This window comes from Natator depressus, chromosome 2 (genome assembly GCF_965152275.1).
Source record: "Natator depressus isolate rNatDep1 chromosome 2, rNatDep2.hap1, whole genome shotgun sequence".
NCBI classification, from domain to species: domain Eukaryota; kingdom Metazoa; phylum Chordata; order Testudines; family Cheloniidae; genus Natator; species Natator depressus.
In genome coordinates, this window is record NC_134235.1 from 16,109,446 (window position 1) to 16,131,838 (window position 22,393).

General features: G+C 38.0%; 1 protein-coding gene across 13 annotated transcripts in view; it reads right to left on the reverse strand.

Annotated features, from left to right (window-relative positions):
* The window catches only part of PHF20L1 (PHD finger protein 20 like 1), a 78,851-nt gene that overhangs the window by 35,216 nt on the left and 21,242 nt on the right, over positions 1–22,393 (reverse strand). For 5 of the 13 annotated variants that reach the window (XM_074943832.1, XM_074943830.1, XM_074943831.1 and 2 more), the window contains exons 6-12: positions 19,852–19,914; positions 15,501–15,708; positions 14,724–14,852; positions 9,861–9,943; positions 5,934–6,186; positions 3,677–3,862; positions 3,268–3,474 (exon numbers count right to left, since the gene is read on the reverse strand). In XM_074943832.1, coding sequence (XP_074799933.1) covers positions 3,268–3,474; positions 3,677–3,862; positions 5,934–6,186; positions 9,861–9,943; positions 14,724–14,852; positions 15,501–15,708; positions 19,852–19,914 — 1,129 coding nt within the window. The remainder of the gene's footprint in view (positions 1–3,267; positions 3,475–3,676; positions 3,863–5,933; positions 6,187–9,860; positions 9,944–14,723; positions 14,853–15,500; positions 15,709–19,851; positions 19,915–22,393) is intronic. The other 8 variants (XM_074943835.1, XM_074943842.1, XM_074943843.1 and 5 more) reach the window with 4 other exon arrangements.

The following is a 22,393-nucleotide window of genomic DNA, read 5'->3' on the forward strand; positions in this document are numbered from 1 at the left end:
GTTATCAGGCTCAGAAGACCTATGACAAGTCATGGATGAATACGGCACAGGAGCCAGGGGCTCCCTCTAATTCAAAAACACAGGCTTATCAGGTCACCCAAAGATGGGGTCCTCAGATCCAAGACTTCCTATGGAAGCTTCAGATCCAAATAGCTCAACTGCCTCAGACCTATCCTTCCAACCATACCACATGTGCTGTTCAGGTGGCTGGTCTGCAGCATGACACCTAGAAAACTCACCTGAGCTTCCTCAGGACAGAATCCCGGGGACGGTGGGTAGAAGGGGCAGCAGCGAAGTCCCGCAGCCAGAATTTAAATGTTAACTGTAATACTTTACCAATAAGGCTGATACTTATCGGTTAATCGCTTAACCGGTTAACATTTTACATCCCTATTCAGAACAAGCATTGCCATCTCCAAGAAGCAGAATGATCAAGCCACAGACCCAGAGGTACAGATACAACAACGGGTACCTGGCACCCACGGAATGATTCCCTCAAACCTGAAGCAGACTACTTTGAATCTTATGTGGAGCCAACAAGCACTGTTAACCTTAAAAAGATCAGGATCTGTGGAAATCAGATCCATCAAATTAGCTTTCACAGCCTTCTGCAGAAGGAAGAGCTGTAAATACTGTCTCATATATTCTGGGCCCAAGGTGTAAAAACCTCAGACAAACCAGCACACCTCAGGAAATAGTCTTCTCTGAGACAGAGTAAACAATACGAGTACTGACGTGCCAAATATTTCTGATCCACAGCATGCTTTGTTCACAGCCTGTGTTGTTTTTTTTTTGTCAGGATAATCCATAGCCTGGACTAAAACCAGGCCCATTCACTGAAGCAGTTTTATGACATTCACTGAGTGAAGGAACGGTTAGTGACCAGGACCAAACCACTCAGACCCTAAGCTGGTGCCAAGAGGATACTCTGCAACAAAGCAAACACCTAAAAAGCAACACTAATTACACTAAACTAACCAGCAATCACCCTACCCAACACAGATTCAGCAGGAAAATCAGAATAAATAATGAAATTGTAAAGCTGATGGTCACAACACTTGCAGCGAGCTGTGACAACACAGGAACAGATGGTAGCCAGTGCTGCTGGTCTCTCTTTTGTAACCTGGCTCTGAACACACAGATTCCTTGATGGGGGCATACATGCGGCCCCAACGGACAATGCTCTTCTAAATAGTTCTGAGCTCAAGACACTGGGCATCCACATTCAATGAGTGGGTTTCTGTACAATTCTCTATGGAATCTCTAGCTTTCTTTTTTAGCACCACAAGGGAAGTATGATATGAAAAATTGTTATAGAATCTGAAGTACACACTACATTTCAATGCATTGGAGAATTCTTATAAATTACTGTTTGTAATATAGCACAATCAGACAAGAGAAGACTGAGTCACATGCATGAAGTTTCACTGGAGAAGTAGAGAAGAGCAACGTTTAAAAAATTTTAACAAATGAAAATTGGAAATATTTATGGTCCGCTTTATCTTAAAAATATATCTATTTTATAGATTAATAGATTTTAGTGGCAGAAGGGGCCATTATGATCATCTAGTTTAATCTTCTGCATAATACAGGTCACAGAGTTTCACCAAATAATTCCTGCCTGGAACTAGGTAACTAAGGCTGTGAACAGGCAAAGAAATCAACCTATGTTCTTATGTTCTATGTGGAGTCAACAGGAATCTGCATTGGGTGGTATCTTTCCAAGAGTGGGGCCATGGAAGTTATTCCATGAATATATCACTATCCACACAATGACATTTAATTTTTCCTGATAAGAATGTACAGTCTCATTTGAACACAATACTTCAAATAGTGAGTTACAAATATTTAAGAATGTTTCTATATTATATATCCAAATAAATTGGTTAGTCTCTAAGGTGCCACAAGTACTCCTTTTCTTTTTCCGAATACAGACTAACACGGCTGTTACTCTGAAATCTATATTTTTAAAAAGAACAGGAGTACTTGTGGCACCTAGAGACTAACAAATACTAGATACCATTAACTTGGGTTTGAATAGAGACTGGGAGTGGCTGGGTCATTACACATATTGAATCTATTTCCCTAAGTTAAGTATCCTCACACCTTCTTGTCAACTGTCTAAATGGGCCATCTTGATTATCACTACAAAAGTTTTTTTCTCCTGCTGATAATAGCTCATCTTAACTAACTAGCCTCTCACAGTTTGTATGGCAACTTCCAACTTATTTGTATGTGTGTGTATATATATATCTTCTTCCTATATGTTCCATTCTATGCATCCGATGAAGTTGGCTGTAGCCCACGAAAGCTTATGCTCTAATAAATTTGTTAGTCTCTAAGGTGCCACAAGTACTCCTGTTCTTTTTGCAGATACAGATTAACACGGCTGCTACTCTGAAATCTATATTTTTAATAATTTATTGCACAAAATTTTATTTTAGAGAACAAGTCGGTCTCCAAATTAATTTTTCAGAACAGTAAAAAGTTCCTACTTTTTGCATTTTTAATCACTTTAGTTAAACAACTCTCAGGCCTTCTATACTGCATAAGTAAACTGAATGCATGACTTGAGTGATGGGACCCAACTCTGGCCACCTACTACATGCAGGTGAGACCCCCTGCAGATCCCCAGTGTGGGGCTCTACACTGACACCAGGGAACAGGTTGTAGGATCAGGGCTATAAACTTATAAATTACAGGGGGATTTTCAGAAACGTTCATCTTTGGCGTCATATATTTCTCCCGTTGAGGTCACTGGAAAAAATCCAGTGGATTTTAAATGAGAGCAGAGCTAGACCAACATTGACTGCTTTTGAAAATCCTACTCTACAAGCATTACTGTATTTTCCCAATCAAACAAATGAAGAAAAAAGTCAAATCAAGACTGGCTAAAGAAAGTTAAATTGATATTCCTAAATTTTAAACCTAAAGCTAAAAGACAAATGGGAATTCCTGAGTTTAACATTTGACAGCAAAGTAGCTTTATTGATATTTATGCTCCTTTTCAAAATTGCTGCTCTTGAGCTTGCGATCCCTATCTGTAGTATAAAACCAGATCCACCTTGAAGAACATTAGAACCAAAGCACTAATGTAGTTCAAAGCTGGGAGAAGACAGAGAATCTAAAAGGATCCCAGAAGGAAAGGAAGACTTGAAAGCTTGTAACAGAAAACCTATCCCTTCATTTTGTATGATTGAACACATACAGTACACTTACATACCCTGCAGCTATAAACCTAACTGCTTGTGAACTGTATCTCTTTACCTGACGCTGTTGTAGCTACTCTTCCATCAGTTACTGCTTTGGAAGAATGATATGTAATCATCTGAGTATCTTCCTTTTCTTTACTGGGGTACTCATTACGGAAAGTGGATTCTGTGGATAATGGTGCTGTAACTTCCAAACTACGGCTTAAGTCAAGAGGGAGACATGGTCCACGCTTCTCAAGTGACATATGAGCAACATCAGGTACTACACAAAAAAAAGAATGTAATATTAACAAAGATATATAAGTCCAACAAATAACAGTATGGGTCGCAGTGTTACAATAAACGAACAGCATATAGCTAAAGGTACTCAATGTTAGTGAAAGATATGGTGAAAAAAATGTGAAAGGTCTTATTCTTTATGATTGTTTCTCTCGGGTCGTTCTTTATTAGATTAAATACATTACCCTCTGATATTGATGGCTGTTGATTTTGAGCACTGATGGAGAACACTTTTCCATCAGTGACTGGAGAGGGAGAAGGAACTTTTTGTATAGACTCATCAGGCAACGAGCAAGTGGCTAAACGCTGTGATCTTCTTCTCCTCTGGCTATATTTGTAGGATCTAGGGGGATTCACTGGCTGTGATGGACCTAAAAAGAGATCTTTCAATGTTCATGAAGTAGAGATACGTCATAATCTTACGGAAATATTTTAAGATCTAGAGAAGGGTCATGCTTTAAATAGTTCTCTTCTGCAGAACTGCTAATCACATTGTGCTTTGTAAAAATGATTAAAAACTATGAATATCAGATGAATGAATGTTTGAGGCAAGATTTTGGTTTTTTGCTTCATATATTACTATATGAATTTGAGGATCTAGCCTCCATGGATATAGAGGAGGTCCTTATGCAAATAACCTATTTGCATTAAGGGGAGCCACTCCACAAATCAATAAGAAAGTAGACAGCTTAAAGTTTAAGAAACAACAGGATTTCCAGTATAGCAAAATAATTGTCACAGTAAGACTTTAAAAAAAAGAAAAAAAAAGAAAAAAAAAAGCATGGACAGCATTAAAATAAAACTTTTAAAATAAATTCACAAAAAGTAATGGTTCATTTTAGTTCTAATCTCTCCACTTTCTGCTAAATTGATATTAACACCCTGGTAACACCAAATACAGAAACATTAACTGTCAATGCACTACATAGCAAGAAGTCTAAACCTCAGCACGAAGAATCTCAAATGAAGAGAAATATATGTAGATATTATAGGCCTGATTCATTAAAAAAATAAAACCTCACTTATGCATGTTTCATATATTGTACTTGGGGAAATGTGCTTTACCTGCATAAATTAGAGTTTTGTAAATCATTAATTCTTTTTCCTCCTTGCCTTACCTAGCCTCCGCTGTGTCATACTAAAGATTTGCAGTAGCAACAAAAATTACATTTCTATTTTAAAAAAAGTCAAAAGAGGTGGGAGCTGTTACAAAACATAATAAAAAATTAGGTATCTAGGCAATAAAGATACAGTTTGTTTGTTTTTTTAATGGCAAGCAGATGTATAGCTTCAGTCCAAAACACAAAACCTCCTCAAGCAAAACTACTTACCGACATCTTGGGGGTATTGCAACATGTGTGGATGACAGTGTTTTGTGGGGGAAATTTATAACATGATTTAAAACCAATTATATTTATTGAGAGAATACAGAAAACTGAACTGGCTCATCTCCCTCCCCCATTCAGTTAAAATTTGCTACAAGTTTAAGAGACATTTATCTCCTCAAGAAGATGTCAACTGTAGATGTAAGGATGCAACATGTGATGAAGGAGTCCTCTTCAGGCCTTATTTTGTCACAGCTCTGGGAGTGAAGCAAAACGTAGGCTTTTGCTTTACAGAAACCCATGTTAGTTATAACTGTTGACCGCACGACTTTGCCTTCTTTGAGCAACAAAGTGTCTTTAAGAGGTGAAGCTCAAAACAAATCTGAAAAGGCTACACTATCCCTCTCCAGCAAAAATAACATATAGAGAGTGAGCTTGTAATTGCTCAAAAATGTAATAAAATCATTCAAGGATGTTATGCAGCAGATAAGTTTCAACAACTCTTCTGTCCACCAACAATATCTTGATATTTTGCGAACCTGTTCCATGTTTTAAAAAGGCTGAACTACTAAGGTGTTTTCACCCTACACAGGACAACTTCCTTTATTTTCCCATCAAAGAAGTTGACCCCATCTTCTCTTTCACATCAGATTTAGAGGAAATATCATGTAGTGTGAAGGACTGTGCAGCCAACAGGTACATCAAAACAGTCCACTGAAGGCAGAGTTCCTCAATGATGGAAAGGAAAGATCCGCAAGAAAATTGCACATATTTTTAATGAATCAGGCCCTTTAAGAAGAGGTGTTTGTTTTCTCCTGTATCACTAGTACCATTAGTGTGGAGATTCATACAATGGAACTTAAAATCATTAAAAGCCATGACTTTCTACTACCATAAAAGTGCCATTATTACTTGCACCATAATTCACACACCACATTACGTGACTTTACTTTTTATAAGTTTGAGCTATCCCTAATGCACCCACTTACGTTTGAATTTTTTTTTATAAAAAGCAGATTCATTGTAAAAAGCAACATTAATTTACAATCAATTATTTTTCTGTATATTTCTTATGACTATAAGTAATTATGGTATTTTTTAAAATGTCTGTGCTCACTAGTTTTATTTATCACAGAAGAAGGAAGCTGAGAGACCAGTGTCAAATCCTCGACTTGTATTAACTCTGGGGAAAGTGGTGATTTAGGGGGCTTTATACACCCAGAAGAATCTCCAGATTCTTGTTTGCATTTCTTGCTGCGAGCCTTTCCTGAAGACAAAGTTGAGGATAACAGTGCAGGTTTCTGAGTGTTGGCAGAACTGCTAATATCAGCTTCATTTTTTTTCTGACTTTGAGGTTTAGGTGAAATCTCCTGAATAAATAATAAGAAATTGATACTTTTATTTCAGTTTCTTCATTGTGGTTCTTGTATTCTACTTTGATCTTTTTTAGCATCTTTAGTATTCAAAAACATTTATTCAAAAACATTTTTAAAGCCAACATTTAACATTTCCAATACAAATGAAAAACAGACTCAAATGTATCAAAGTAAAAGTTGAGCAAGCTGTTTGTTTTTAAAGGGACACTGCCAATGACTTTCATCCTTAAAAGTTTCTCTTAGTTTCTCATTGCTTGCAATACCCTCAAAAAAAGCTTAAACACATTATTTTCTCCTACCAACGATCTAATATCCATTTGACAAATAGTGCATTTTGCTGTTTTTCTAATACAATAAAATACTTTTCATGTCCATCTCTCTCTCTCTCTCTCTCTCTCTCTCATTTTGAACCATCATCATCAATGTTTTCAGCAAGAATAAAGAATGACTTAGAGAACAACACTATTGCTACTAACCAGAATGGGAAGTAGATATGTTAGCTTTGTTGTGATCACACCACAAATCAGAAGTTAAGTTTCTCAGCAAGAGTCATCCATTTAAAATAAATATTTAGAAGTTGGATGTCATTTTCCACAAATTTACTTCAATTTTGAAGAACCACCTGAAAAGATTGACAGTGCCCCTTTAAGGAAAGTCTTAGAACAACAAACAATGATGAAATTTGAGCACAACCCCTTTCAGTGCTGGGAGTCTGGATTTCACCACACTACTTGCTTGTGCTAATGTTTCATGAAATCGCAACTTCTAGCACCACGGGGTTAAATAGATTGTTAACTGTAAAAAAACAAGCAGATAAAATATAGGCTAAAAAAACCCAACACTTTTTGAAAAGCAAAATATGCTGCATTTTCTAAAGCCGAAAATGTTCACCCTTCCTTTTAATGCATGTACTGAAATATTTAAAAATAATTAATCTGAATTTACAGCAATTAGCATTTTACATTTTTTGCTAGAAGGAGGTTCTCTTACAAGCTGAGTAATCTATAACAGTATTAGTACTTGCCCAATAATGGCAGCTTGTACATATCTGAACACATGACCTCAAATTTGTTCCATCTATTGCCCAGTTGAATATGCATCATGGTATTATGTTAGCTAATAAAACCATAATTATGAAAGTGTAAACTTTTGTTTCTAGAATGTGCGTGCCACTTTCTCCAAAAAGATTTCACTCCACTGACATTTGGGGGCATTTCCCAGTTTTCAGACCTCTGTACTTCAGAGGACTGCATTTTTGATATTGAATAGAAGCTCTCTTTTCCACTGGAACATGGAGCTGCAAGTTCCAGTGGAAATATAAAAAAAAGCAGCACACACTACATACTTAAAAAAGGGCACCCTTGCGTGCTATATGAATGGCATGCTGGAAGTACCACGTAAAATTCCGGTGCAAAGTGTCCCATTCAGTTATCCCCAGTTTTATCCTTGAATCAGCTCATTATACACGTGATTTAAGTGCAGTTTATTCATTTAAATAAAATATTCCATGAACTGTAGCGTATACCTATGCTGATTACAAAAGGTATTACCAGAAATTAATTAGAGCCATAACTTGTAAATAAACAATTTTATTGTTCATCTTCACATATGTGAAAGACATTACTACAGCGTCCATTACTTTCAAATTACAAAGTTATTTAAACAAGATTTAAAAAATTAAATTAAATATTTTGATAAGGTGCTTAACCTCTTAACAAGGACAAACTAACATTAAAAAACCTTAATGAATTAAAGTTATTCATCTAAGCAGGTCTTGCTCAAAAGGAAATATAACATTACATAACCCTAATACACTTAAATAAAACTACTGAATCTACATGTAATAGTCTGAGGTTTTTGGGCTTAAGACAGCTGTAAATTTAAAAAAGAGTTATAAATATAATTTCATCAGCACAGTATGTTTTTGGCTGTTGGCCTGAATATTACTGTCCTGTATTACATTATTTAAAAACACACTACAAGACATTTTACCCAATCAGTATTACAGTGGTAGCAGACAGTATCTCTGTCAGCTTTGCCATTTTAGGGGTTTATAACTCGGCCATTTTAATTTACATTTGGGCTGGAATTTAGCAAAAAAAATTTGAGCTCAGACACTCCCACCCCCACTTAATCAATTTATGTTTGACTGGTTTTTTGTTTTTCTTTTCAGTTAGAAGAAAGGGGAGAAGTAGTACATTGGCTGGGTTTTGGATGCTTTGCTTTTTAAGAACTCATAACTAAAACAAGTATTTTCAAAAATGTTTTGCAGACCGTTAGTCAGTGAATGGTGACAGTCCCTTCTGGATATTTTGTTATTTCTAATCAACAAAGTAAAAATAGAAACAGCCGAGTTATTTTAGATTGAGAAGTTACTATTCAGAAGTTTCTGTTAATATGCACTGTAATCTATACTGTTGCATACGGTCTTAATAAATGGCAAAATCCCATTCATTTCAATGGGACTCGGCACAGTAAGATTTACAGTGTAATGATTCTTCCAGAAATGTCATGCTGTCAGACATTTCAGTTTTTTGCACACAAAGTATTATACAAAAGTACTAAGAAATTATAGCATCTTTAATATGCAAAAATTTGAGAAGTGGAATATCATCTCAATATATCATAAACCATTATGCAAAATATCAGTCAATGCATTGACACCTTAGTAGCTCAGAATTAACCATTACAGTGGCAGCATTAAAAGTAGAACCATAACTTTCCATTGACAGCACTCTGGATTTGAGACGCTCAGATCCAATACAGTGTCAATGGAAAAACTATAGCAATGCCACCATATATCAGGACTAAAGAACCAGTTACAAGAAACAGTATCAAAGTTTGGGGTAGGGATTATTTTAAGAGTGCGGTGGGGCTTGTGAAGAAAGGAATTGCTCTTTTTAGATGGTTTGTTTAAAACAAACCATTAAAAAATGAAAATTAATACAAAATAGCCATATTCATAGATTAAGGATCTTATTTAAGCCAACAAAAGCAAAAATATCAAGAGTTAAGGCTGCCACTTCATCCTTAGCTTGCTTTACTGTGCTTAGATAGTCAGCCCTTTTAGCATGCAAGATCATGCACAATTCTGAGACTCAAGCAACACCTGAACACAATGGAATGAGCCAGAGATAGGGAGGCAACCTTCAATTCTTCAAATAAGTGGTTTTAAATCAGACCCCTAACATTAAAGTTTCTTTTTTGTACGTATTAAAATATACATCTTAGCAAAATGTATGGCTCATTGAACAGTTCATAAAATACACACAGTCTACAACACCAATTCTTACAATAGAAAAGAAACTTCTTACAAAAGAAGTTTTACTAGATGCCAAAAACCCTGTTTCAAACCACAAATCAAATTTGTGTAAGGGTCTTTTTCTTAGCCAGTTGTGGGCATGGTTCCAGCTATAAAACCTTGGGACCGCTGTTTCCTAGCCTTTGATTCCTTGGAGACAGGAACTCATTTATGAAAATTAAAGTTAACACTGTCATTTGTGTCAATTTACTTGTATGCTTCTGGCTATGCAGAGATGTAAACATAAGATCAAATATTTAGTTCCCTGTTACTGTTTCTGAAGGGGCAAATTTGTTATGGATACTATATCTCCATGGCACACTCCAGTGGGAACCTTGCAAAAGAATCAAACTCTACCATTTCATACCTGCTCCAGGACTGGAGCTGTTTCTTTGTTGCCTTCCTTTTTTTCAGCACCATCCACAACAACAGCTTTGGATGCCAACAAACCTTAAGAGAAAAGTTGCACAGAGATATTTAGAATGGGTTCGTTTTTTTATTTTATCATTTGCAATCATCAGGTTTTATGAAAAACATAAATGTGAACAAAAATTAAAACATTTTCATCTATAAAAAGATTCTCTCTGAAACCCCCTTGTATGGAGTCTTTATTTAAAAGAACAAAACTTATGAGATCCTGCCTACAATTCACAGGCCCTGTATTATAAATGAGGATTAGCACCGGCCATTCCAATTCCACTCCCAGAGAGGAAAAAGGAGCTCCAATGCTATGACCCTCAACCGCAAAGCAATTGTGCTTCAAAACCAGGCCTACAATCAAAGTAAATTTTCAACCTTTTGATTTTAGGAGGTTATTTAGAATTCCTCCCTTCGCTCATTCCCCCCACATTTGGTCTTTGTGTGCTTTCCTAATGGCTCTAAGTAAGGCTCTACCAAATTCATGGCCATGAAAAACATGTCATGGACTGTGAAATCTGGTCTTTTGTGTGCTTTTACCCTGTACTAAACTTTTACCCTATACAGATTTCACGGGGGAACCAGAGTTTCTCAAATTGGGGGTCCTGACCCAAAATGGACTTGCAGGGGGGTTGCAAGGTCATTTCAGGGAAGTCACGGTCAGTGGCGGATTAGCTACCGGGTCAATGGAGCCCCAGCCAATTGGGGCACCCCCATGCCCCACTCTGCCCACCTAGCACTCCTGCTAGGGAGCAGGGGTGGGGCACGGGGACTTGTCCTGCTCTGCCTGACCGCCCGGAGCTCCTATCGGGGAGCAGGGGAAGCCCCTGCGCCCTGACCCCGCTCCCCAGCAGAAGCACAGGGGGAGGGAGATGGGGGCGACTGCAGTTGGAAGGGGTGGGAAAGGGCTCCCACTTGTTCTGGCCCAGGGCCTCAGAAAAGCGTAATCCGCCACTGGTCACGGTATTGTCACCCTTACTTCTGCACTGCCTTCAGAGCTGGGCAACCGGAGAGTGGTAGTTGTTGGCCAGGTGCCCAGCTCTGAAGGCAGTGCCCCACCACCAGCAGCACAGAAGGAAGGGTGGCAATACCATACCATGCCACCCTTACTTCTGAGCTGCTGCTGGCAGCAGGTCTGCCTTCAGAGCTGGGCTCCTGGCCAGCAGCCACCACTCTCCAGCTGCCCAGCTCTGAACGCAGCACCACTGCCAGCAGCAGGATAGAAGTAAGGGTAGCAGTACCGCAACCCCCACAAAACAATAACCTTGTGGACCCCTTCTCCCCCACACCTCCTTTTTGGGTCAGGATCCCCACAATTACAACACCATGAAATGCCAGATTTAAATAGCTGAAATCATGAAAATTATTATTTTTAAAATCCTAGGACCATGAAATTGACCAAAATGGCCTGTGAGTTTGGTAGGGCCCTGGTTATAAGTTACAGTTGCAGAGTTCCCATCAAAGTTTGCCTGTTATATAGTCTCATCTTTTTTAACAGGCCCATGCAAATCCTTTCTGGACTAAACAAAACACTGAAGCATCTAACTGTTAGATTCTAACACAAGGAAAAATCTTGCAAAGGCAAGTGGATAGACTAGATCACAGGTTCTCAAACTGTGGCCCCAGACCACCAGTGGTCTACGAGCGCCATTCAGGTGGTCCATGTATAGTTCCCTCTAAGATGCACGCCTGGGCGGCTGTACACGAGAAAACGAAGAACCACCCACCTAATTAGTGGAGCTGTGCAGGTGTGGCTCCACTAATTAGATGCCTGGACCCTGGAGAAGACGCACATGTAAGGTGAGGTGGTGGGCTTGGGGGGAATAGGGAGTAGGTGGAAGGGGGAAATGGGACGAGAAGAAGGGGTGGGGGGAATTTGGGACGTGCAGGGCTATGGTGGCCAGAGAAATAGGCGACTTTCCCCAGCTCCAAGGCTGCGGCTGCTGGGGAGAGACGGCCCTCCTTCCCAGCCCCAGTTTAGGGACTGCTGTGGTGGGGGAGAGAGAGCACATCCACCGTATCATAAAGGTAAGACTACAGATATTAAAATAGGAGCTGTGTGTGCTTTTATACGTAGAACAAAAAAACAATTATTATTAATTTTTTTTTAATATAGCTCTTTTATCCAAAGCGCTTTACAATAGTTAGCTAAAGGTACAAACAACATATGGAAAGATTAAGTGGTCCACCAAGACCCTCAGCAATTTTCAAGTGGTCCATGAAAAAAAACTTTGAAAACCACTGGACTAGATTACCTAATCAGAATTTTCATTCTCTATGATTTAAGAACATAAGAATGGCCATACTGGGTCAGACCAAAGGTCCATCCAGCCCAGTATCCTGTCTGCCAACAGTGGCCAATGCCAGCTGCCCCAGAGGGAGTGAACCTAACAGGTAATGATCAAGTGATCTCTCTCCTGCCATCCATCTCCACCCTCTGACAAACAGGGGCTGAGGACACCATTCCTTACCCATCCTGGCTAATAGCCATTAATGGACTTAACCTCCATGAATTTATCCTGTTCTCTTTTAAACCCTGTTATAGTCCTAGCCTTCATAACCTCCTCAGGCAACGAATTCCACATGTAGACTATGTGCTGTGTGAAGAAGAGCTTCCTTTTATTTGTTTTAAACCTGCTGACCATTAATTTCATTTGGTGGCCCCCAGTTCTTATATTATGGGAACAAATAAATAACTTTTTTCTTATTCACTTTCTCCACACCACTCATGATTTTATATACCTCTATCATATCCCCCCCTTAGTCTCCTCTTTTCCAAGCTGAAAAGACCGAGTCTCTTTAATCTCTCCTCATATGGGACCCGTTCCAAACCCCTAATCATTTTAGTTGCCTTTTCTGAACCTTTTCTAATGCCAGTATACCTTTTTTGAGATGAGGAGACCACATCTGTATGCAGTATTCAAGATGTGGGCGTACCATCGATTTATATAAGGGCAATAAGATATTCTCCGACTTATTCTCTATCCCTTTTTAAATGATTCCTAACACGCTGTTTGCTTTTCTGACTGCCGCTGTACACTGTGTGGACGTCTTCAGAGAACTATCCATGATGACTCCAAGATCTCTTTCCTGATTAGTTGTAGTTAAATTAGCCCCCATCATATTGTATGTATAGTTGGCGTTATTTTTTCCAATGGCCATTACATTATCCACATTAAATTTCATTTGCCATTTTGTTGCCCAATCACTTAGTTTTGTGAGATCTTTTTGAAGTTCTTCACAGTCTGCTTTGGTCTTAACTATCTTGAGCAGTTTAGTATCGTCTGCAACCTTTGCCACCTCACTGTTTACCCATTTCTCCAGATCATTTATGAATAAGTTGAATAGGATTGGTCCTAGGACTGACCCTTGGGGAACACCACTAGTTACCCCCTCCATTCTGAAAATTTGCCATTTATTCCTACCCTTTGTTCCCTGTCTTTTAACCAGTTCTCAATCCATGAAAGGATCTTCCCTCTTATCCCATGACAACTTAATTGACGTAAGAGCCTTTGGTGTGGGACCTTGTCAAAGGCTTTCTTGAAATCTAAGTACACTATGTCCACTGGATCCCCCTTGTCCACATGTTTGTTGACCCCTTCAAAGAACTCTAATAGATTAGTAAGACATGATTTCCCTTTACAGAAACCATGTTGACTTTTGCCCAACAATTTATGTTCTTCTATGTTTAAGTAATAGGGACTCCAGGTGACCCTGATAATAGATCCACTGGGAAACTAGTATTTTTAAATAATGCTAGTTCTTCATTCACAAATCCATATACAACACTACTAATATACATTTAACAACCAGATAATAGAAACAGCCAACAGTTTTAAACCTGATGTTCAGATTATTTTTTTTTCCATTTTATGCACAGAGCTTGTTGTTGCCCAGGCAATAAGTAGGTGTTTCAGAGCTGCTTTGTCCGGGAACTTTTATTTTATTACTTAATATCTCTACTAAATAATGTTGGTGAGGAGACCCAGCCCGCTTGAAGATGCCTAAAGAAAAACTAAAGCAGAGGCAGCAAGATATCTTTGACTTCAAAGTCTTCTGCAATCAGTGGCCCCAAGAAGAAGCTACTTCTTAATAGAGGTTGTTATCCAAACTGAACAGTCTGCTACAAGGTATAGGTACTGCATTCCCTGGTAAATTAGATACCCTCACAACCAATTCAGAACACACTAAACTGGAGGCATATCACTTAGTGAACTCTGGGCTCTCCTAAAGTAACACATTTAGAACACTGGAATACTTCAAATCCGTCAGTAACCCAGGTGACTTTTCATTAAGGAGTTGTTATCAAGCTTCTGTGCCCCACAAGGATCTACTACAGGAAATTCTATTCTATTCCTTACCATGTGTGTTATATCAGTTTGCTGGATTTTTTTTCAAATTAAACAGAACATTGTCTCCAATCCAAGACATGCAAAGACATTACTTAAAAAAACATATTAATCAATCATGAATTTACTGCAAAGCAGAACCCCACTAATTTGCAGTACTGAGTGGAAGTCATTAGGAGTTTATGCAATTCATAAATTAACAAACAAGATCTCAATTCTGCAGCTTGCTCAAGACAGGAGAACCCCTGCACTTATGTGGGCCCCAAATACAGACCTTACGTCAAAATCTTGGAACAGGGTTGGCTTTATTACTCTTTGTGTAGTGCTTTGAGATCGTCAAAAACAATAACTGCAAAGTATTAATATAACAGACATGTACTGATCTACCGTAGCACTTTATGTACAAGCGTAAACATTTGGATATGTTAAAAAGTAATGATGTTCTCAATAAAAAGGTAATTTACCAGTGATTTTGTTAAGACGAGCTCTCTTTGCCTGAAATGAGTTGCCTAGACTACTTTTCCTCTTGTTCGATAACGTATTCTCTGCCCGCACAAACGCCATCTTTGGAACGTCTACTACTGGGAATCCTACTTTTAAAAGAACAGACATGGAAGAGTTCATCTACAAATTCACATTTCATAAACATTTCTTATCAACTGTAAATATTTCAATGCAAAATATATTCTAAGATGAATGAATAGGCTTTTATGTGCCATAACAGGCAGTTTAAAGATTTACAATTAACAATATACAGAAAAATATTACCTTGAAATTTTAAGTAATAAGTTAACAGATATTAACTTTGTTGACGTGATCAGGATTTACTGATTCAGAGGTAAAGTCTAGCTGGCCCTTAAAACATGAAGGCATATGTATTACATTGTCTTCAAAAATATCTAGAAATCTCCATTATAACCATGAATCTTTAGAATTTTAGTTTTTAAAAAAAACTCACAAGGGAAAATGAAATAAGAGATCTAGAAAAACAAATTTCTGATCTCTTCTGAGCCACTTAGGAAGCAGAAATTCGCACATAAATCTAAATGATTAACACTGTTGCAGATCTCAGTATTGAAGTCTACTAGGATACAAACACCAACTTCCTCTAGTCTAGAACCATTGGCAGTACCATTTTGCAACACGAACAAAAGAGATTCAGAGGCCAATAGTAACTGGACAGGCAGCAAAAACAGTATTTGCAGCCTTTAGAAAAATAAGCACTAGAATATAGTTTGTACCGAACGTTTCACTCGATGTAGGCTCCTCTTCCTTTTTCTGGACTTCCTGTATGATCGTAGAGGTTAAGGTTTCTTCCTTCTTTGAAGGTACTTTAAACCATTTTCTCTCCTCTTTATCTTTATTGCTGTTTGCACTGGTCCGCGGTTTACTTCCTGCTTTGTTTTTGGCTGCTGCAGCTGCTGCAGCTTTGACCAAAGCTATCCAATCCTCCAAAAAGAAAACAAAGGTGGAGGAGCATTAGTAGCTGTTTGCGACATTCAAACAGAATCCATTTACAAATAGTGACCAACCTCATCCAGAATTGACAAGTACATTTATGTTTAGTTTTATGACTATTGCCCGTGATTCAGTAAAATGTACTTTCCAAATTGTCTACATAGTCTAACTAGAATCTACCTCGTGGATTTAAAAAAAATAACAAAAACACTGCATATGGAAATTAATCTCTATGATTAGCCTTTCAAGCACTATGTGCCCTAATAACTAATCTGTAAGCTATAAGAGTTACAGCAATACAGGAACTGTCATACTGGAACAGACCATTAATTCCATTATCCTGTCTCTAGCTGTGGCCTACACTAATCTAGCTATTTCAAATGGAAGACCAATCCCTCTGTGCCCCACACATGTCTATCAAACTACACAATCCATGGGCAGGAGAATTCTTTCTAACCTAAGCCGAGGATCAGGTAATGACCTGAAGCAATGGTAACTCTGGTACAGCAATTTCTAGAGTAACTGCAAATACTGTTCCTACTGTATTCAATTTTCAAGCTTCATCCAATAATCTCAAATGGCTCTATAAACAGCAATTAACTAACTGTCACAATCCACCTGCAAGGTAGGAAGAGATTACTACGATTTTAGAGATGGGTAGGTAAACTGGCACACAGGGAATTCAAGTGACTTGCCCTGGGCCACACAGTGAACCTAGGTGTCTTGACCCAGATCCCCTCTTCTAACGACTTGACAACTCTACCACAGTAAGCCAATTGTCTTAACATCTTGCAGCAGTGTTTTCCATAGAAAAATTTTGTTACAATTTGAATGAATGAAAACAATTGAACATATTTTTAAACTTTTTGAAATAAAAGATTTATTGACCACATGACTGTTTGATCTCATTAATGTTTTATATCTGTATGTACATATGTTATGTTTAAATTGTACTGTGTGTGCATGTGTGTGAAATATGGATTATAAATATCCCTAGAGCAAAGACCACATTTTCTTCTCTGTTTGGTGGAGACAGCGCTCAGTAAGTAATCAAGTATTTCCTTTATTCATTTAAAATGTGCTGAATTTAATCTGGATTATTTCCTTGTTAGTGTATTATGGAATACATTAAAAACAATTCCTGATTGGCTTTCACTCTTCCAATCATACTTGACTTATTTCTAAACTAAACAATTGCAATCCTTTTAATCTCTTTACATATGGAAACCTCTCCATCCAATACCTCTACCATTTTTTCCAATTACCATTCAGTGGACCTTTTCTATTTTCTGTGCCCCCTTTAAGGTGTCATGAGGACATACCTTCAGTTAAAATCTTTTTCTGCATTATTCTCTATCCCTTCTTCATACAGCCCAACCGTTAATTTATATTTCTACCACTTTTCTGCACTGAATATGCATCTCCACTGTGTAATCAACTACACATTTTGTGACAGTGATAGTTTCAACACACCAATAGTAAGCAAGGTCCCTTTTTCAGGAATTAGACAGTGATGCAAGAAGATCAGGTAACTTTCCTGTGACGTTGACTGTTTCTTCTCTATAACATTACACCTCTATCCCGATATAATGCTGTCCTCGGGAGCCAAAAAAAAATCTTACCGCGTTATAGGTGAAACCATGTCATATCAAACTTGCTTTTGATCCACCGGAGCGCGCAGCCCCGCCCCCTCGGAGCGCTGCTTTACTGTGTTATATCAGGTCGCGTTATACTGGGGTAGAGGTGTATTTGCTTCACATTCTCCCCTTATCCTGCGGTCCCCCAGGATAAGTTAGTTATGTATGTGTCTGAATATCATTAACTTAGAATTCACCTCCACAGATTTAGATACCACCAACTACACATATTGAAAAGACAAAGCCCCTACCCCAAAGAGTTTCCAGTATGAATCTCTTCTGAGCTAACCTACGAAACTAACTGTAAAAGTGTAGACATGTGGATCTTCAACAACGTATACTATACTCATTTGTGCCCGGTCACAAAATTGAAGAAATCTTTCATTTGGTGCAGCTTCATATAGTAGCATTATTATTTATACAGCACCAGAGATATGGATGGTACCTTATAGATGGGAGAGAAAAGACAATTCTAGTAACAAAGAGCTTACAATGCAAGAGACACAACATAGGAAAACAACAGTAAAAAGGAGAAAGGGAGAGAGAATGTCATGAAGATACTTGTAGTTTATGTATGCTGGTAGACCCCCTTCTGCGATTTATATTTAAATGTGTATTTACTTAGTGCAGTTTAGGTAAACAAATTGATAGATGTGAGCATGTGATGGAATGTACAGATCCTTTGGTGCCCCATAGGTGGCACTGCATGAGTGATGTCCATAAGTGGGCGTCCTGCTCAGTCACACAGTGGCATGGTGATTTGGGTTAAATCCCAACAAGGTTTCTAAGGTCAGGCTTTCAAATTCCCATAGGAAAGTGCCACCCTGAGAGGAGGATGACTGGGGCTTGGTTTCTACCTTTACTTGTGCACAAGTTTTTTTTAAGCCCAGGCCATACAAGGTTTTGGAGGTGCAGGTAAGGAGGAACCACATAGAGACTGCATGACTAGAAGCCAAGACAGGAAGGTCTGGAGACAAGAACTGTCCTATTTATATTGTTCTGTGTTTAAAGACTGTTATACACAATGAAGGAAACTGGCCAGAGACTTTGTTAGTCTATTTTTATTTTGGTTGAGTGCCCTATGACAGATCATTTCATGTGTAAGAAACTAAGGGATGTAATCTTCTCTTGATAAGCACAGAAATTCCTGTTCAGAAAGAAACCATCTTCAAATGTAAGCTCAGAGTTTATTTACAACCTTTTATAAAACTTGTATAAGGAAAAATAAAGAGAAGAAGAAGAAAGGTGGACTCTAAATCTGAATGAGTTTGAAGTCTTTCTTGAATTGGGATTGTTACCTGGTTTCTAACATAACAGCCAGCCACAATACTGAGATGTAGCCAGACTCAGTAACCTGTCATTCAAATAATTTTAATCACATCAGTAACAGCAGCTTTTTTGGCATGCACTGTATATACAAATCCCAAGATCCAGTTATTACCAAAGTTAGAACAGAGCAATCTCAAGTACAGTTCTCCTGAAATAAGTTCATCCCCTTCCTCCCCAGTGCTCTGAGTAGCCATTATAAATCACTTTGTTCTGATTACCCATTGCCTTCAGAATTCCCTATGATCAAACCGCAGCAAACATGGCGGCCTCCACTTCTGAGCCACAATGTTCACCCCAAATGACCTTTTTTCCCTTCAGTATTTCCTCCTTGCCACTTAAGGAAGGCTTAGTTCCTTTCTTTCTCCTCCTATCCCCACTACAAACATTTTTTTAATTAACCTGTCCAGGGCTATATGGGATAACAGAGTAATAAGAAGCAGTCAGGAGATAAAGCAGCAGTTCTGGTTTTGGACAAATGGATGGAATTCTGAGAAAAGTCAAAGCAAAAAGACTTGCATAATAACTTATCATTAAGGAAATCACTGCGCTCTAACTGGTTAAAAATGGCCCTTGCTAGAGTTCAGGGACTGGCATACTGCATGACTGTATAGCAAACCATACAGTCATTACAAAAATCAGATCAACTAAGCCAAACTTCAGGAAACTGCATAATAAAGAAATAAGTTAGTAGGAACCATCCAGCATACCTATATATTGATTGGCTAGAACAACTGCATTTTAATAATCATATAACTGCAACAGTGGGAAGGCAAAAAGCAGTAGCATTTCTAAAATCCATCCCTTCTGCCAACACCTGGATTTATGTCCTGCCACCTCTCTCTTCAGCTATCACAACTACCACCTCTTTACTTCTCTGTCTTCCTCTTCTGGCACTCCTACCACATTACCCCTCCCATCACGCACATCCACACCCACACCCACGCACCCCTTTCTAGTTCACTGGCTGTTTCTAAATCAAGACTGGATTACTTGCTCTCACATTCAACACCCGATACAGCTCTGCCCTACCTACATCTATGATCTCAGCTCTTGTTTTCTCCTATCATCTCTTCTTTGTCTCTGTCCCAATTGTGCCTTTTTTCCTCAGCTTCCTCTTCCTGTGTACCAAGTTCCCTCCCTCTCCTTCAAATCCCTCCTCAAAACTCACTTCTTTTGGTTCGATTTCCGTCACTAATCTCAGCTCCGGCGCTATCTGCTCCCTCTCGCGCGCCTAATTATATTGAAGATAAAACAAAAAAACATGAAACAGAACAAATAAGTTATCTGAATTATTTGTAAGTGCTCCCCAAGGGCAGTTTTCATTCTCCCCCTTTTCCATTTCTTCTCTTCCCCATCTCTGTTGCATTTCTGTCTAAATTTTAAAACACAGCTAATCAAAGCAGGAACCTGGTCTGTATTCTCCATATAAATAAGAATACAAAAATGTTTGTATAGTTTTTGTTTTTGCCTTTCCACCCTCACAGCTGAAATTTTTGAATACACACAAATACTGTAGTATTAAAAAAAATTTACTTAGAATGTTACAAGTTCTACAGTATCACTCACTTTAAAGAGACAATGTGAACTTAAAATCACATTTCCATCTGAAAATATTACACCTATTTTTGTTACAAATAACTCCAAAGATTACTGGAGTAGAAAAATCAAAGAATAGTCTCTTCTTCAGTGTGCTCAATTTGTGCATTTGACAGTACTTTGGGTATAACCACTTTCACTGTTCTAATGGTCACTTGCATCACTCATGCACTGCTCTTAGGTACACACAAGAGACGACACAAGTAACAAGGGGAGCAGAAAAAATCCTTATACAAAAATGTTAATGAACGTTATATTTTATATGGACTCACTATTTTAAAGGTGATAGAAAATGAATTTGTAGGCAACTTTTAGTGAATTAAAATATCAAAACATTGCCTCTGTAATTCTCACGTCAGCTTGCACACTAATGGACAAAATTATTTTTGCGCACATTCAACATTTTCAGAAAAAAACGTTGCATGCTAATACCTTACTATTATTTTAAAAGTAATACAATTTTAAACCTAAATGCCAACTCTCTCAGGGTGGGGTTTCTATACAAGTATTTGGGGGGGCGGGGGGAGGGCAGGAGGGGGAGAAATCCCAACAGGAAAAAAGTTCTGGGTCTGAATTTAACAAATAGTATCACAGGTTCATCTGATGCATGACTTTCATATCAAATTATGTAGGGGGGAGGGGTCTTCTTTGAGAAATCATACAAAAACCTATGCCTGTCCTGGTAAGTGCCTTCTTTTAGAATAAAAGAACAGTTTTAGTTTGAAACAAAGCTTAGTCTTAGATAACTTTGACCTTCAAACCAATCTTAGGTTGTATTTTTATTTTTACAACACAAATACTTCTGAAATAAAGATGGATATTTTTTGCCATAGCAGAATAGATTTACCTAGCCTCCTGTCCAGCAGTTATATTACTACTTAAAAAATGAAACCCAAAGCCTGCTTTGAGACCAAGAGATTTGTACTCCTGCCTCTGATTTTGGGGATTTAGAAATGTCAAAGTTAATCTCATCGTTCATTTTAAATGTGAACGTTTTCTAGCCCGTGTAGAAATCAAAATTAATTGCCAAAAATACAAGTTTGTCCCAGTGATTATTCCTCAAAATCTCCACTACAGCCACTCAGGTTTGGCCTCAGACACATGAAATCCAACACCACAAATGTCTCAATATTTGAAGAAAAGCAGAATAATTTTTTGTGTTTATAAGAGTGTCATTTGGGCTGCACTAACACTAACACTCCTACAGACTTCCTCCCAGTTACTGGCTGGTTGTTTCAACTGAGTTTTTGTTTCTCTGCTGAGAAGCCAAAGTGGCATTTTGCTACAGAGTAGTATCTCAATAGTTCAACAGACAACATGATTTAGTGGAACAAGCAAAGGTTTGAGAGCAAGGAACTTCTGAACTCTAATCCAAGCTCACTATTCTTCTTTATTCAAGTTGCAACTTCCCTGCCTAAGTTTCCCTATTTGTAAAATCAAATGAAATAATATTTAACGTCTTACCTCATTGGGTTATACACAATTAATGTTTGTACAGAAACTCAACAGAATGCACATAACCATCCAGCAAGAGGCTGACGGTAATGTGAGTAGGGATTTCTGTGCTTAACTATTTAAAAAAAAAAAAAAGGATTAAAGTCTGAAGGTGCCCCAAATAATCCATTGCCTGTCCGTCTCCAAAGTCCTAACATTCTTTGTGTGATTGTCATATCATGATTTAAAGCTATCAGTTACACAGAAGCATGCACAAATTATTGTTTAAAAGGCCCTCCCATTTCTCCATTTGCAAATAGTCATATAAAAACCAAACCCAGTAATTTATTCATTTTTATAAGTCATTTTCCAGAGCAGATTAGATATTTGAATTCTGCTCTTCCAAGTAAAAACAATTTCTTGAAAAACTGGGGACTATAACTATTTGCATTTTATCAAATTTACTCGCTTCTTTTAGCAAGTTTCGACAATCATTTCATTTTTTTTTAAAAATAGCTAAAATTTCTCATTACCAGCACAATTACTTTAAAAAGATTAGGAGGACTTGTGGCACCTTAGAGACTAACAAATTTATTTGAGCATAAGCTTTCGTGAGCTACAGCTCACTTCAAATCAGGCTTCATAAAAACTTGAAGACTGGATAAAACTCCTAAGTATTT